General features: G+C 44.8%; 1 protein-coding gene across 2 annotated transcripts in view; it reads left to right on the top strand.

Annotated features, from left to right (window-relative positions):
* WDFY4 (WDFY family member 4) overlaps positions 1-13228 on the top strand; it is a 298505-nt gene that overhangs the window by 214797 nt on the left and 70480 nt on the right. For both annotated transcript variants that reach the window (XM_019035474.4, XM_063710084.1), the window contains 2 exons: positions 984-1069; positions 2563-2625. In XM_019035474.4, the coding sequence (XP_018891019.4) occupies positions 984-1069; positions 2563-2625 (149 nt within the window). The remainder of the gene's footprint in view (positions 1-983; positions 1070-2562; positions 2626-13228) is intronic.

Here is a 13228-nt window from a genome sequence, read left to right as displayed (position 1 = left end):
CTCCACAAATTCTGCATTCACTTCCTGTTTTGCACATTATTTATATTTCTATTTGTAGAAAAAAATCCAAGAGTCTCCTGTCCACTAGCAGAGGAGAGAAGGTATGCAACATCCTTGCAGATACCTTCTCTCTGCTCAGGAGAGTTAATGAACTGGACTTTGAGAACTCACTTCCAGCCAGGTAGATGCAGGACAGGACTCTGCTATTGGGTGCAGTACCCACCTCTGAGTCTGAACCTTACCCCACCCCATCCTTCCCTCCATGTACAGGTCTCATCTCTCCCTAACTCTCCCTTCAGCCCCGGGAATTCTCTCTCCTTGGCCTCATCTCATCCCTGAGGCTTATCTTATAGGTAACTCACTCTATCTCTTATTCCAAGTTTATTATTTACATAGCTTGGAATAGAAGGGAGTTAGAGAGGAAACAAGGATGGGAGAAAAAAAAAGAAAAGATAGTTATGTGAATTTAATTTAGGCATTAAGGAAGTGCCCCTGACAAAAACTTTACTATGCCAGTGGGGCCACATCAAAATGGCCTCGGCAGGGGACCCTGTGCTGCTTAAGTCTGTAGATCAACCCATGATGCTGCCCAGCTGCACGCACTGAACTAGCTTCCCTAGTTCAGTTTCTGGTAAGTTGACCCCCTGGCTCACCCATGCCATAACTCAGAAGTGAAAATGTCTGAGGATGGCATGGGTGCTTTCTCTCGTGTCTGCCGCACGCTTGCCCTGGGAGTGGACCTTTTGCTTCCTGCTTCAACAGAACTCCAAGCTGTGGTCAGGCCCCCTGCCCTCCCACACATTCTGCAGAAGCACCCCATCCCTGTCACCAAGGTCTTCCTACCGTGGGAACTCAAAAGGACCACCCAGGAAGGGTCTTCTGACACGGAGACCCGCAATGACCCATTTCCAGCAGCTGTGTCACCCTGGGGCGTCTCTAGTCCACAAAATATCAGGAGCATTAAAAGGGGCTTCTCTTCACAGGACATCGCCCTGGAGATCTTCTTCCACAATGGATATTCCAAGTTTCTTGTCTTCTACAACAATGATCGGAGTAAGGCCTTTAAAAGGTAAGAGCTTGAAAATCCTCCTTCTGAGGAAACTGATCCTGAACTGAGAGCAGAGGGGCAGAGAACACTCAGCTCTGTGCTCAGGAAAAGTGTTCTCAACCCACAGTGAACGCCACTCAGGCTGGGCCCAGGGAGGCACTGCTGGCCTGCAGAACTGCCAAGTCATGAAACAATGTACGGGAACAGGCAGAGAAGGCCCTTCCTTCAGTCCTAGGAAGCAGGCTCCATTTTCCTGAACTGAAGTGGCATAGAACAGGAAGTGAGAAAAAAATTACGCAGCTACCACAGAGTTAAGGAACTGGCTGTTTAATGGGCCTTCCAGAATGTTCTGGCTTTATTTTCTAATTTTCCAAGTAATTTTTTTGGCTTAATCTTTCTTTCTGATCCCAGTTGCCAATTTTAGTTGCTCCAATTTCATATTTCATTGGAAGGAATTCCAAACAACTGATTTCCCACATGTGCACTGAACATGTTTTTCTCCAGATGGATCAGTTTAAGAAATCTAAGCCAGTGTGTAAGTTCTTAATACCATGGTTATTTGTTTTTATTACCATTAAAGTTATAGATCAGTAGATTGGTTTGTAGTGAATCTAGAAAGAACAGAAAGGAAGGTCAGTTCCTCATCATTATAGACCACAGAGAGGCTGATTAACAGAGGGAGTGGTTATGTGCTGCTCCACCTGGGCTGGAAGTTCTGAGGTGAGATTTGATATCCCCTGGCCAAAGAGCCCATTTTGTGCTCAGAAATTCAAGCCCTGCCTTCTGGTGGCCCTGTGGAACTGGCACCCAGGGCCCACTACTGCATCCAAGAGGCAGGGCCAGGGTGGAGAAAAACAACTGTAGAGAGGCTTTTGTGCTAGTTCTAGGCGCACTTCCTTGGACTCAGGTGAGCCTGCTCATGCGGTTCTTCCATGTTGCTGCTAGATTGCCCCCTAAAATTATATTCAAGGCCTAGTTTAGACCAAACCAAACAAGCAGACATACAACCCATTAAACTTGATTCATTTCCCCCTATGGTTTCTGTTCATTAAACAAAGTTTTTCACAGTTGATCTAGAAATCTTACACCTCCATAGCTCAGGATGTGAAGGTAGCCTAATGCAGACTCCACAACCACTACCCACTCAGCTCAAGGAGCCTGGCATTAAGATGGCATTTGTCCTCACAGCAACGCACTGGAATGTACAGCAGGGTTGTTGACATTGGCATGTTGTCAAGTGCCTGGCCCAGAGGCGGTACCTCACACACACTGCCTAAGTAATTATTGTTTTATTGTTGTCATTGTTGGTATTAAGGCAATAGTGTGTAATGCCAGAGAGTGCTGAGGGTTGCCTCAGAGGTACACCCAGGCCTGGTGTTCACGACCTGGGGGCAGGATGGAGCGAGGGGGAGCAATAATGAGCCTAGCTTCCTGCCTGACTCTGGAAATGCCTCTGCAGCAGGAGAAAGGGTCTTGACTCTGCTGATGGAATTATCCCTTCCCTTTTCATGTAGCTTCTGCTCTTTCCAACCCAGCCTGAAGGGGAAAGCCGCCTCGGAGGACCCCCTCAATCTAAGGTAATGGTGGGTAGCCATGCTGTCTGGGCATGGCGCTGCCCTGGCTTTGATGTTCCTCCTCTGCCTCATCCGACTCTAAAGAAGTCTTGCAGACAGCATGCCCAACTGTTTCCCTCATTTTTCTCTCTCCTATTCCTATACATCCTTCATCCTACTCCTGAAATTCCTTCTGCCAGTTAAACCTCTGTGAACAGACTTGAAGTCTCACATGCCCTGTGGCTTTTTCAGACCCAAGTGGCAGAAAGCCATCCTCTGCCTTTGGTGACTGGGCAGGTGGCACAGAGGTGTGGAGTCAGGCCCAGCCTTGGAGGTCAGGCCCTCCCGTGGGGGTGTGTGAGCAATCCCATGCTGTCCCTCCTGTGATGAGGGTTTCTGAACGCTTAGAAGCTAAATTCATACAAGGTGGTGTGCGAATCAGACGTTAATTTAGGAATCTGTGCTATGGGGCATCTCTCCCAGTGAATGAATTGCTTGCAGTCCGCCCCCCCCCCCCACCCCCAACCAGGTCCCCTTTCCAGCTACCCAGTTCTCTGGAAGGCCACTTAGGGATCAGTAGGTGTTTTTATTTCAGTCGGGGTGAGAATAGAAGAAGGTGGTAGCTGGTTTTCTACAGGAATGTGTGGGGACCAATCAAGAGGGTGTCCCCAGGAATGACATTCAAGATATTTATAATCAGTATAAAATGGGTCTCACTAATTCCTTCAAAATTATTTATTAATAGCTTGTGATACATGGTATTTGCTTGTTGATGGAGCAACAAGCAAATAGAAAAAAAAAAAAAACTCCCCTGTCCTTATTGAGTTCACATTCTCACCAGGAGGACAGACATAAACCAATATAAATGAGTGAACTATAAAGCATATTAGATAATTATAAGTGTAAGTGTAAAAAACCAAGCAGATAGAGGTGGACATTGAAATCTTAGATGAGGTGGCAAGCAAAGCCCTTATCAAGAAAACAATCTTTGAATTAATACTTGGCCGGGCGTGGTGGCTCACTCCTGTAATCTCAGCACTTGGGGAGACCAAGGTGGGCAGATCACCTGAGGTCAGGAGTTCAAGACCAGCCTGGCCAACATGGTGAAACCCTGTTTCTACAAAAATACAAAAAATTAGCCAAGCATGATGGCAGGTACCTGTAATCCCAGCTACTTGGGAGGCTGAGGTGGGAGAATCGCTTGAACCCAGGAGGTGGAGGTTGCAGTGAGCTGAGATCACGCCACTGCACTCCAGCCTGGGCGACAGAGCAAGACTCCGTCTAAAAAAAAAGGTGGAGAAACATGTTTTGCAGTTAATTGAGTAAAGAGTGTGTCAGACCCAGGGAAGAGCAAGGTATGGCTGAGGCTTATAAAATTGGAGTGCAGGGAGTTAGTTGGGGTGGAGGTGAGGGAGGTCACAGGGGATAGTTGGTGCAAGATTCTCATGTCGGTTTTTATTCCAAATAGATGGGAAGCGTTGGAGGATTTTAAGCAGAGGGATGATGTGAACTGACATATTAATAAGAATCACTCTGGCTGCTGTGCCAAGAATAGACTGGAGTGGGTCAAAGGCAGAAGCTGGAGACTAGTTAGGAAGCTATTGCTGGAGGCTGTTGCAGTAATCCAGGTGAGAGACGATGGTGGCTTGGATCAGGAACATGAAAGCAAAGATAATATGATGTGATCAGATTATGGACATGTTTAAAGGTACATTTGATGGGATCTGATGACAAATCAAGTGTGAGAAATGCATGTATGTGACAGAGGACTTAAGGATAAGACAGAGGATTCAGGCTTCAGCAATTGGAAAATTAAACGAGGATGATCACAGGAAGAGTGGCTGTAGGGCCACTGTGGCTATCTGAAGCTCAGATTTAGACATGTGAATTTTGAGATGCCTATCATACATCTCAAAGGCATCATGGAGCTATTGGGCGTATGAATTTGGAGTTCAAGAGAGAGGTTCAAGTGAGACATAAATTTAGAATAGTGTTTAAAGTCATGAGAGTGGGCAAGATTATCAAGAATGCATGCACATGGAAAAGAGATCAGAGGACTGTGCCCTGGGCACACCAAACTTACCCTTTGGTAAGGACATGGGCAGGGCCAGCTGAAGAGATGGGGAAGGAGTAGCCAGAAAGGTAGCAGAAACTGTAGGTGTGGAAGACGTCCTGGAAGCCAGGTAGAGTGACTCAACGTGGGAGTGGTCGAGTGTTGTTGATAGGCCAAGTGGGATAAGAACTGAGAAATGACCATTGAGCTTCTGTAACATGAGAGTCATTGATGACCTTCAATAGACTAATTGCAGTGGCTACCAGCAGAGGCTCCTATTGTGCCAGGCACTTACCCTTTATAGATTGCGGTGAAGTGCAAGGCATGCCAGGGTATGGTCCAGGGTACCCGGGCAGCAGTGGATCGCTGGAGTTGGGGTGGCTGTTTACCAACTGTAATGGGCATAGTTTAATAGTTCAACAACAGGATAGTCCTAATTGTGCATATCTGCTGAATCTCAGCCCTGCTGATCTCATATTGTTTATGTTTCATATAAGCCTTTATGTTCATACTTGGATTTCTCAGCACTGTTTCAGTACAAGGTAAAAAGCTATTTCAAACTAATTGAAGCAAAAAAAGAGGATTCATGATAGCATCTACCTGAAGGTCAAAAATGGTCTGGCTCCAGGCATGGCTGGACCGCTAGGCACAAGTAAGTCTGCAGGAAGTGGTGGCTCTCCCTCTCTCAGGGAGGATTTTACTTGGCCTGGCTCCATTTCTCATAGGCGTTCTCATCACAGGGGCACCGATGCCCCCAACAGCTCCAGACTGACAGTCAATCACGCAGGAATCCCACCACACACCATACATGCTCTATCCCGGTAACTTTAGGAAAACTTCCCAAACTGTCATTTTCCCCAGTTAGGTTAATTACATGCCCATCCCAGAACCAATCAAGTGTTTTCATTGGCTGGATCGGAGGGATGTACCCACCCAGCTTCTGGGGATAGGGTCAGTCCCACCCAACTACATAGACCAAATTGAGGGGAGTATGGTTCCCTGAGAAAATCAAGGTTCTGTTATCCACAAGGGGGTGAGCACTGAGGGTGTCAGCAAAAGCAGGTGGCCACACATGGTTCCACGCAGAGGGAAGTTCCAAGCCGCAGCGCTCATGGGCTGCAGATGGTTTTCTCTCTCCCTGGAGCAATGCTGCATCAATCATGACACACATCACTTCACTGAGCTCCATTGTCTCTGCAGCTCACCCTTTGATGAACCTATTCTGTAATGTCACTCAGTGACAGCATAGCTGTCCCTATGACTGTGGGTAGCTCTCTGTCCATTATTTGTCTTTTGTCCTCAGAATCTTAGTGTTGCCTTGCCTGGAAACACTTACCTTCCTCCACATACCTTCTGCTCCAAATATAGAGGGGCAGGTAGAGGAGGGGCAGAGGGAGGAATGCAGAAGAGGAGCTTACCCCCAGCTGTGCCCACTAAGTTAGAGGCCCCTCAGAAATGATTGCCAGGTTGGAGGAAGATGATGTTCTGTGGATGAGTCAAATGTCTGGAGATTACTCCTTACTCATCCCCAGGTTGATGATGACCTGCAATGCCAACCTGTGTACCACCTTGCTTCTGTGGTACAGTTGAGCCCCATTCTGATTTTATTTCCAATGTGATTATTTTTGCCATCATGGCTACCTGATCCCACTGGAGCAGGGTCTTCCAGGGCTATGCTGGGTCATGCCTGGCACAGTCTCAGCACAGCTCCAGGTTGGAGACCCTTGGCGAAGCTTCTGGGGTCATCTAGGAACAGTGCTTGGTGCTCCAGAGGAATGCTCATCTCAGTTCATGGAAGGAGAGCCTCAGCAAAATGCGGACACCCCGCAGAGTGCTGACCCTCGGCTCTGAGGCCACCCATGCAGTGAGGGCATGTGGCAAGACTGTGCTAAATAAACAGCCCCGGGCTTCAGGATCAAGCTGATTTGGGCTCATAGTAGGTGCCCAGTAAATTGTAATCCTTCTGCCTAATTTTAGAATCACCTGATGTGTGTTTGGGCATGTTAACAGAAGAATTGATTAAAAGCATGTGGCTCTCCTTGCTCTCAGCTCCTTGGAGTGGCCCCCTTTCCAGCCTTTCTCTTGCCAGCCCAATTGTGGCTTCAGGAGCTCCAGGGTGGGAAGGCAGTGGTGGCCCTCAGCCTTAGGAGGGCTTGGCTGGCCACTGACATATGCCTGGAATGAAGCTGATGATTTTTCTTTTGGATCACTGGAGGCAATAATCATAGAATGAGTCTTGAAAAATGCCTAGCTGCTTGTTAGTCACTCTAATGAATGTGGACTTCTTACCTATAAAGGAGGTGTGTGTGCCGTTCTGAGGGTTTTCAACTGGCCCATGACCCTTGGCCTAGGCTACAGATTTTCATGCCCTAAACCTTCAGCTTTTGATGACTCATGTGGCTCCTTTGGACACCATCCCACACATACAGGAAAATCAGAGCTTTTGGTACCAGAGTTTTGCTGAGGCTTTCAGTGACAATGGTTGCCTCCATAACTATATATATGCTAAGGAGGCTCTCTGGGCCTGAATTCCAAGTAGAAAATACTTGCAAAGCCTGCATGAATCCTGTCCCCATGGTACAGGACTGAACCTTTTGAAGACAGCATGGTAGCCTGTTCAGACTTCTGTGGGGTGCAAGGTTCTGCAAGCCGACAGGGCCTTCTAACATATGCCAGCTAGAGCTGTTGGATGAGTCCTGCTCTGTGGTGTTGAATACCAGCAGGATTTTTGAGATGTAAAAAGACCAGTCAGAAAAGGAGAAATGATGGCAGGAACTGCAGGGAAAGGGGGCAGCTAGCTGGAATGCACTTGTGGATAAACACACATCCTCACACTTAAATGTACTCATGCCCTTCCAGAAAGGGCTACAGACAGCTTCAAAATTAAACACAGGGTACAACCATCCTTTAACAATTACCCAACACTCCTTTAAAGGGGAAAAAATAGGTGTGGTCATGTGGAGTGATTTAGTTACTCTAATTGTCCTGAGACTAAGAAAACTAAAACAAACAATCATGTTGGCTTATATTATTTTCCAGGGATAGATAATAAGAAACAGGCTTTTGTGATTTTTTTTTTTTTATTTCTGAAACATACTTTCTCTTGGTGCTGAATATCAAATTTGGTTCTTCTCTAAAGGATCGTGGGTACCAAAGGTGGCAATTCCTTTTTAATAAAACATACAAAAAGAGTGCTGGGGAACCTTATTCTCTGTATCAGTTCTCTGCATGAATGGGAGCCTAACATTCGCACTTATTTTTGTACAGGCATTTCTTTGGGAAGCTAACAATACCTGGCTCAGTTACATTGCTTTCTAATGACCTCAGTTCATACTGAGCCCAGATTTTAGAAAACTCAGAGAAATACAAGGCTAGGATGCCTATCTGATTCTCTTTCTCTCAAATCTCTCTTGGGCTCAGCACATATTTTTGGATAAACTGGAAACATCCACCATGTCATTGAGGCAAAATCATCCCCGGGCTGGAGAAAGCCACTGGGTGTGAGATGGTGCTTGTATTCAGGGCCTGATTGTACCTGGGTGTTTGCAGTTCCTAAAATCATTCTTAACTGTATAAATTCTTCATATATAATGTTTAGAATGAAATTTATTTTGGGGGTGCCAAGATTTACAGTTGAACATTTTCAGTTTATTGTTTCCTTTAGAGATTATCTTTGAAAAATAATGAAAGACAAATAATTTAGAAAACCTACCATAAGAACCTATGCGATTCCCATGAGAATATGACCTTCCGTGGTAATTAACCACACCCCAGAGGCACCACAGTTAGTTGGGGGGAGGCTAAAGTTCAAGCTCCACTTCCTAGCATTTCTCCTCCTTCAATCCCGCCCCCTAGAGATTCATGCCATTGGCTACAGATCTGTAAGGTACACAATTGCTTAACTAGTAAAGGTAGTGCTGGCTCCACCACTGAGTAGAGAAGCATGGTCCTTGGATTTCTTGCTGTACTGAAGCCCTGGGAGCACAACTGTGGAGACCAAACTACTCATATCCTCTGTCTATACCAGAGTCACTGGGACCAGAGGCGAACGGCACCTGGCTGCAGACTCAAAATGAGAGTGACAGCCAGTGCTGCAGCATCTAGGAGCTTGTTCACACAGTTGGCTTTGTGGGCCATGAGCATCCGAGCCCTGGCCATTCTGCCTAGGTCATGCTCAGACCTTGGCCCTGGCCCCATTCCATGTTCATCTTTGTCTGGCTGTACTAGGTTCATGCCTCATCTCTGCTGTATCCTTAGCCGTAACCTCAGATCCCTTCCAGGGCAAAAGCCTGATGCAAGCCCCAGTCACTGTAGCAAGCCTGCCCTTTTTCCTTCCAACTCTACCCAGCCACATTGCTTCCACAACGTTTATGCTCCCACACCACCAGGGGTGGGGAACAGGTGTGCAAATGCCCAGGAATGCTGATGAGCAACCCACTGGTTCAAGGTTTCTCCCATCCTAGTTGCCCCCTGTGCCCAGCTACCTCCAGAAAACCTGGGATATAGAGAATTCATGCAGTTTCTATTTATTTTGCAACTTTTTCAGGAATCTGCAAGAATAAGATCAACAATGGGAAATTTTAGATTAGCCGGCTGAGCCGAGGTTAAGGTGCCTGAATTGCCTTACTCTGTGCCTCAATTGTATATCTAGGCTGACTCGGTGTTTTAGATTCTCATGTTAAGCTTGCCATAGTGCCTCATAAATCAGCACTGGGCAGATGTATAAGGATCTATTGATTGTTGCATCTAGGCTGTAAGATTGTTTTTTTAAAATTTTTATTTCAAAATATTGATTCACAGTTGCAAAAATAGTACAGAGAGACACTGTACACCTTTCACTTAATATCCCCCTCTACCATGGTTACATTTTATATAGCTATAGCACAATTTCAGAACCAGGACACTGACACTGGTACATGTGTATGCATAGTTCTTTGTCATTTTATCACATGTAGATTTGAGTAACCACCACCACAATCGACATACACAGTTATTTTATCACCACAAAGATATCTCTGTGCTACCACTTTATAGTTATGCCTACCTCCCTGTCTTCCCCCACCATCCTTAAATCCTGGGAATCATGAATCTGTTTTTCATATCTATTATTTTTTCATTTACAGACTGTTCTATACATGGAATCATAGAGTATGTGACTTTTGGAGATGGGCATTTTTTTTTACCTGAGAATAGTGCCATTGAGATACATTCAAGTTGTTGCATGTATCAGTGGTCTGTTCCTCTTTTCGCTGAGTAGTATTCCATGATAGAAATATACCAGTTTGTTTAACAATTTGTGCATTGAGCAAAATTTGGTTGTTTCCATTTTGTGGTCATTACAAATAAAGCAGATTGTTTACGTTTATTATAATTATCAAAATGTTAGAATACAAGTCTGCCATTTTATTTTTATTTTTTGTTTTTTTCCTGTTGTTCATTTCTCTGGTTTCTTTTTCCTGCCTACCTATGCACCACTGAAAGACTTGTTAAAATCCTACCTTATCTATAGTATTTTTTAGCATATTTTTCTATATAACTTTTTGTATAAATTGGAGTTGCTTGAGGTATCTTAGTCCATTTGCATTGCTATAAAGGAATACTTAAGGCTAGGTAATTTATAAAGAAAAGAAGTTTATTTGAGTCATGGTTCTTACAAGCTGTACAGGTGCCGGCACCTCCTTCTGGTGAGGGCTTTGGGGTATAGGTGCTTCCACTCATGGTGGAAGGTGAAGGGGAGCAGGCATCACATGGTGAGAGGAAGAGAGAGAGAGGAGAGCGAGGTGCCAAGGTCTTTTTAACAATCAATTTTCAACAGGATCTAATACAGTGAGAACTCACTCATTACCAAAAGGATGGCACCAGGCCATTCATGAGGGACCCACCCCCATGACCTTCCATTAGGCCCCACCTCCAACACTGGGGATCAAATCTCAACATGAGGTTTGGAGGGGACAAATGCCCAAACCATATCAGTATCTCATTATACCTACATAAATTTATCACAGACTACTGGCATTGAGATGTACTAGTCTGAGTGAAATGTAGAGGCAGTAAGCCTTTTAAGTCTTAAAGTCTTAAATATTTAGTTGTCCATAATATATAATCTGTAATTTTCTTAAATTTTTTTCTATATACATTTTAAAAACCACATCAAATATTTCCCAAAGTCATTTTCACACACAGGTGGGCTAAAGCTAAGGGAGGTGAAGTGAATTTGAGAAGTAAGTCAGTGGCTTGGCCAGCTCCAGCGAGCCTGGTTTCCAGAACATCTCACTTGCCACTCTGTCTTCTCCTAACTGGGGGCTTCTCCTCTTCAGAGTCGTTTATTCTGTTAGCTGAGTAGTCTTCAAGATTTTGCCACAGCTACTCTAGGAAGATGTCAAGCGTATTCTGGGGATGGAGACACAAGAAGGTGAGGCAATTGCTCCAGGCCACAGAGGCAAACACAGCAAGGGCAGAGGTCACACCAGCTCACCAACGTCATGCCTGACCTTCAGGATGGTCAGGTTAGTGTGAATAGGGGTTTTGTTGTATTTGAGGAAAGAGAACCCCCAAGGCTTTCCTATGAAGTATTTTTATGCTTAATACAATTTCCAAGAAGTAAAGGTGACTGAGGTATTTTAGAGCATGAAGGAACACCAACATCAAACCTTTTCCTTGGCAGAAAAAGAAATAGGATGCGGAAGATGCCTCCTAACTGGTCTCTATCTCCAGTCTGCTTCGTCCTGCTGCCAGCATTTCCTGGCTAAAGAGGTGTCTGACTTGAATGCATTGAGGCGAATTCAGCCCACTGCCTGTGTATGTCTCAATCCTGGTAAAGTTAAATGCCCTTGAAACTCCTTCCTGAGATGTGTGATAAGAGGCAACAAAGCATGATAAAGCCCCAGAGCAAGGCTGGAGTGAGTGTCAGGCCAGCCAAGCAGTTGGCAGCAAGTAAGGGTGTTGAGGACCAAGCATGGCAAGAAGTGTGCTGCAGCGGGGAAGGGAGGACGTGGACCAGCAAACCCTGGGCACCAGGTGGGCTCTGTAACCTCGATGTTTCTCTTAACTTCTCTCCTTTGCTGAACCTTTTGAATACCTAAGGAGGGAAAATTAATTCTAAAGAAAAAGTGTCTGAAGGGGGAGAAATTGAAATGGAAAGTCATCATGTAGCTATCCGGCACTGTCTGTCTCAATCATATGTCTCTGCATGGACTCTATACCTTTTGGGTCAGAGATGAAGTGACTGAAATAGCAGATTGGCTCTCTTATGGACATGTCCAAGACCTGGCAGGCTAGCGGTGGCTCCTATACCTACAGCACGGTGTCTCATCACACATGTCTCAGACACGGTCACTCCCCTCAGCTTCAGAAGGGATTCTCATGAGTCATTTCAGACATTAGGTGAAGAGAAAAATGTGAAGGACAGTGCTCAGTGCTGGCAAGGATGCCGTGAAATGGGTTCTCTACTACATTACTGGTAGGCGTATGTGTGTAAACCTTTTATGAGCTACTTGATGGCATGTATCAACATTATTGTTAAAACACACCCTTTAACACAATATTTCCAATAATGAGGCTATGCCAAGGAAATAATTAAAAATATTTTAAAATGTTTTAGTTATATAGGCTCTCATCACAAGACTATTCCCATTAGTGAAAACTGAAAATAACTTAAAGGTACAACAGTAACTTATAGTTATGTATATCCACAAGAATAACTATCTTGCAGATGTTTTAAAGTGTGGTTATTAATACCAGGTAACAGCATGGGTTTCAAAGCAGGACAGAAATGACAGGAATGCTATAATTTTAACTATGTATAAAAATATATACAGAAAAATAACTAATAAGGAACTCTGTCAGCACTGCAGCTGACATACTGTAGAATGATGGATGCTTTAAGCTACTATATTTAGTAGTATGTTGTGGTTCTGTTACTTCTACAATGAAAAACACTTAATAAAGGGAAAAACTAAAATGAAGATTTTGAATCTAGATCTCCCAAGGTTTTTAGAAATGTGATAGGGTTGTCATAGCTAAGCATTACAAGAGGAAGTAAGCAGCAAGGGGTGAAGAAATGAAATGTGCTGTGTGCTGTGGTTGAAAATGTGAGGAGAAAATAAGTTAATACCACTTCACTGATGGATGCCTCTTGGTGCTTCTCATCATCCACTCAGCAAACTTGCCAACAACATAGGAGAGTCCTGGGGGAAAAAAGCCTCCCTCAAGGTATCATTCTTGATCTTTTCTTTTACGCACATGAAGGTGTGAGAGTGTGGTACACAGTGAGGCCAGAGAAGGTTCTCAGTTATTGTGAGGATTGACTTGGTTGCTGTCATTTTCTACCAAAAGATCTAGCATAACTGGCACCACTGTTCAAAGTAGTATTTCAGCTTTGCAATGAACTAAGTTATGGTTCTGGAAGAGAACTGGCTTCTGCTGAGTACATTCTCCATGTGCTGCCTGTTTTAGAGGCACAGAACACTTGAAGTTCGCTATGGCATTATCCCCACTTCACGAGTGAGGGAACCTAAGCTATGTTAGGTGCCCAAGGTGATGCCAAGTCAGAAGCAGAGCTGCCATGGACCTAGA

The sequence above is a fragment of the Gorilla gorilla genome, chromosome 8 (assembly GCF_029281585.2).
Source record: "Gorilla gorilla gorilla isolate KB3781 chromosome 8, NHGRI_mGorGor1-v2.1_pri, whole genome shotgun sequence".
Lineage (NCBI taxonomy): Eukaryota > Metazoa > Chordata > Mammalia > Primates > Hominidae > Gorilla > Gorilla gorilla.
The sequence above is the reverse complement of the archived record's forward strand: the minus strand, read 5'-3'. Positions and strand labels throughout refer to the sequence as shown.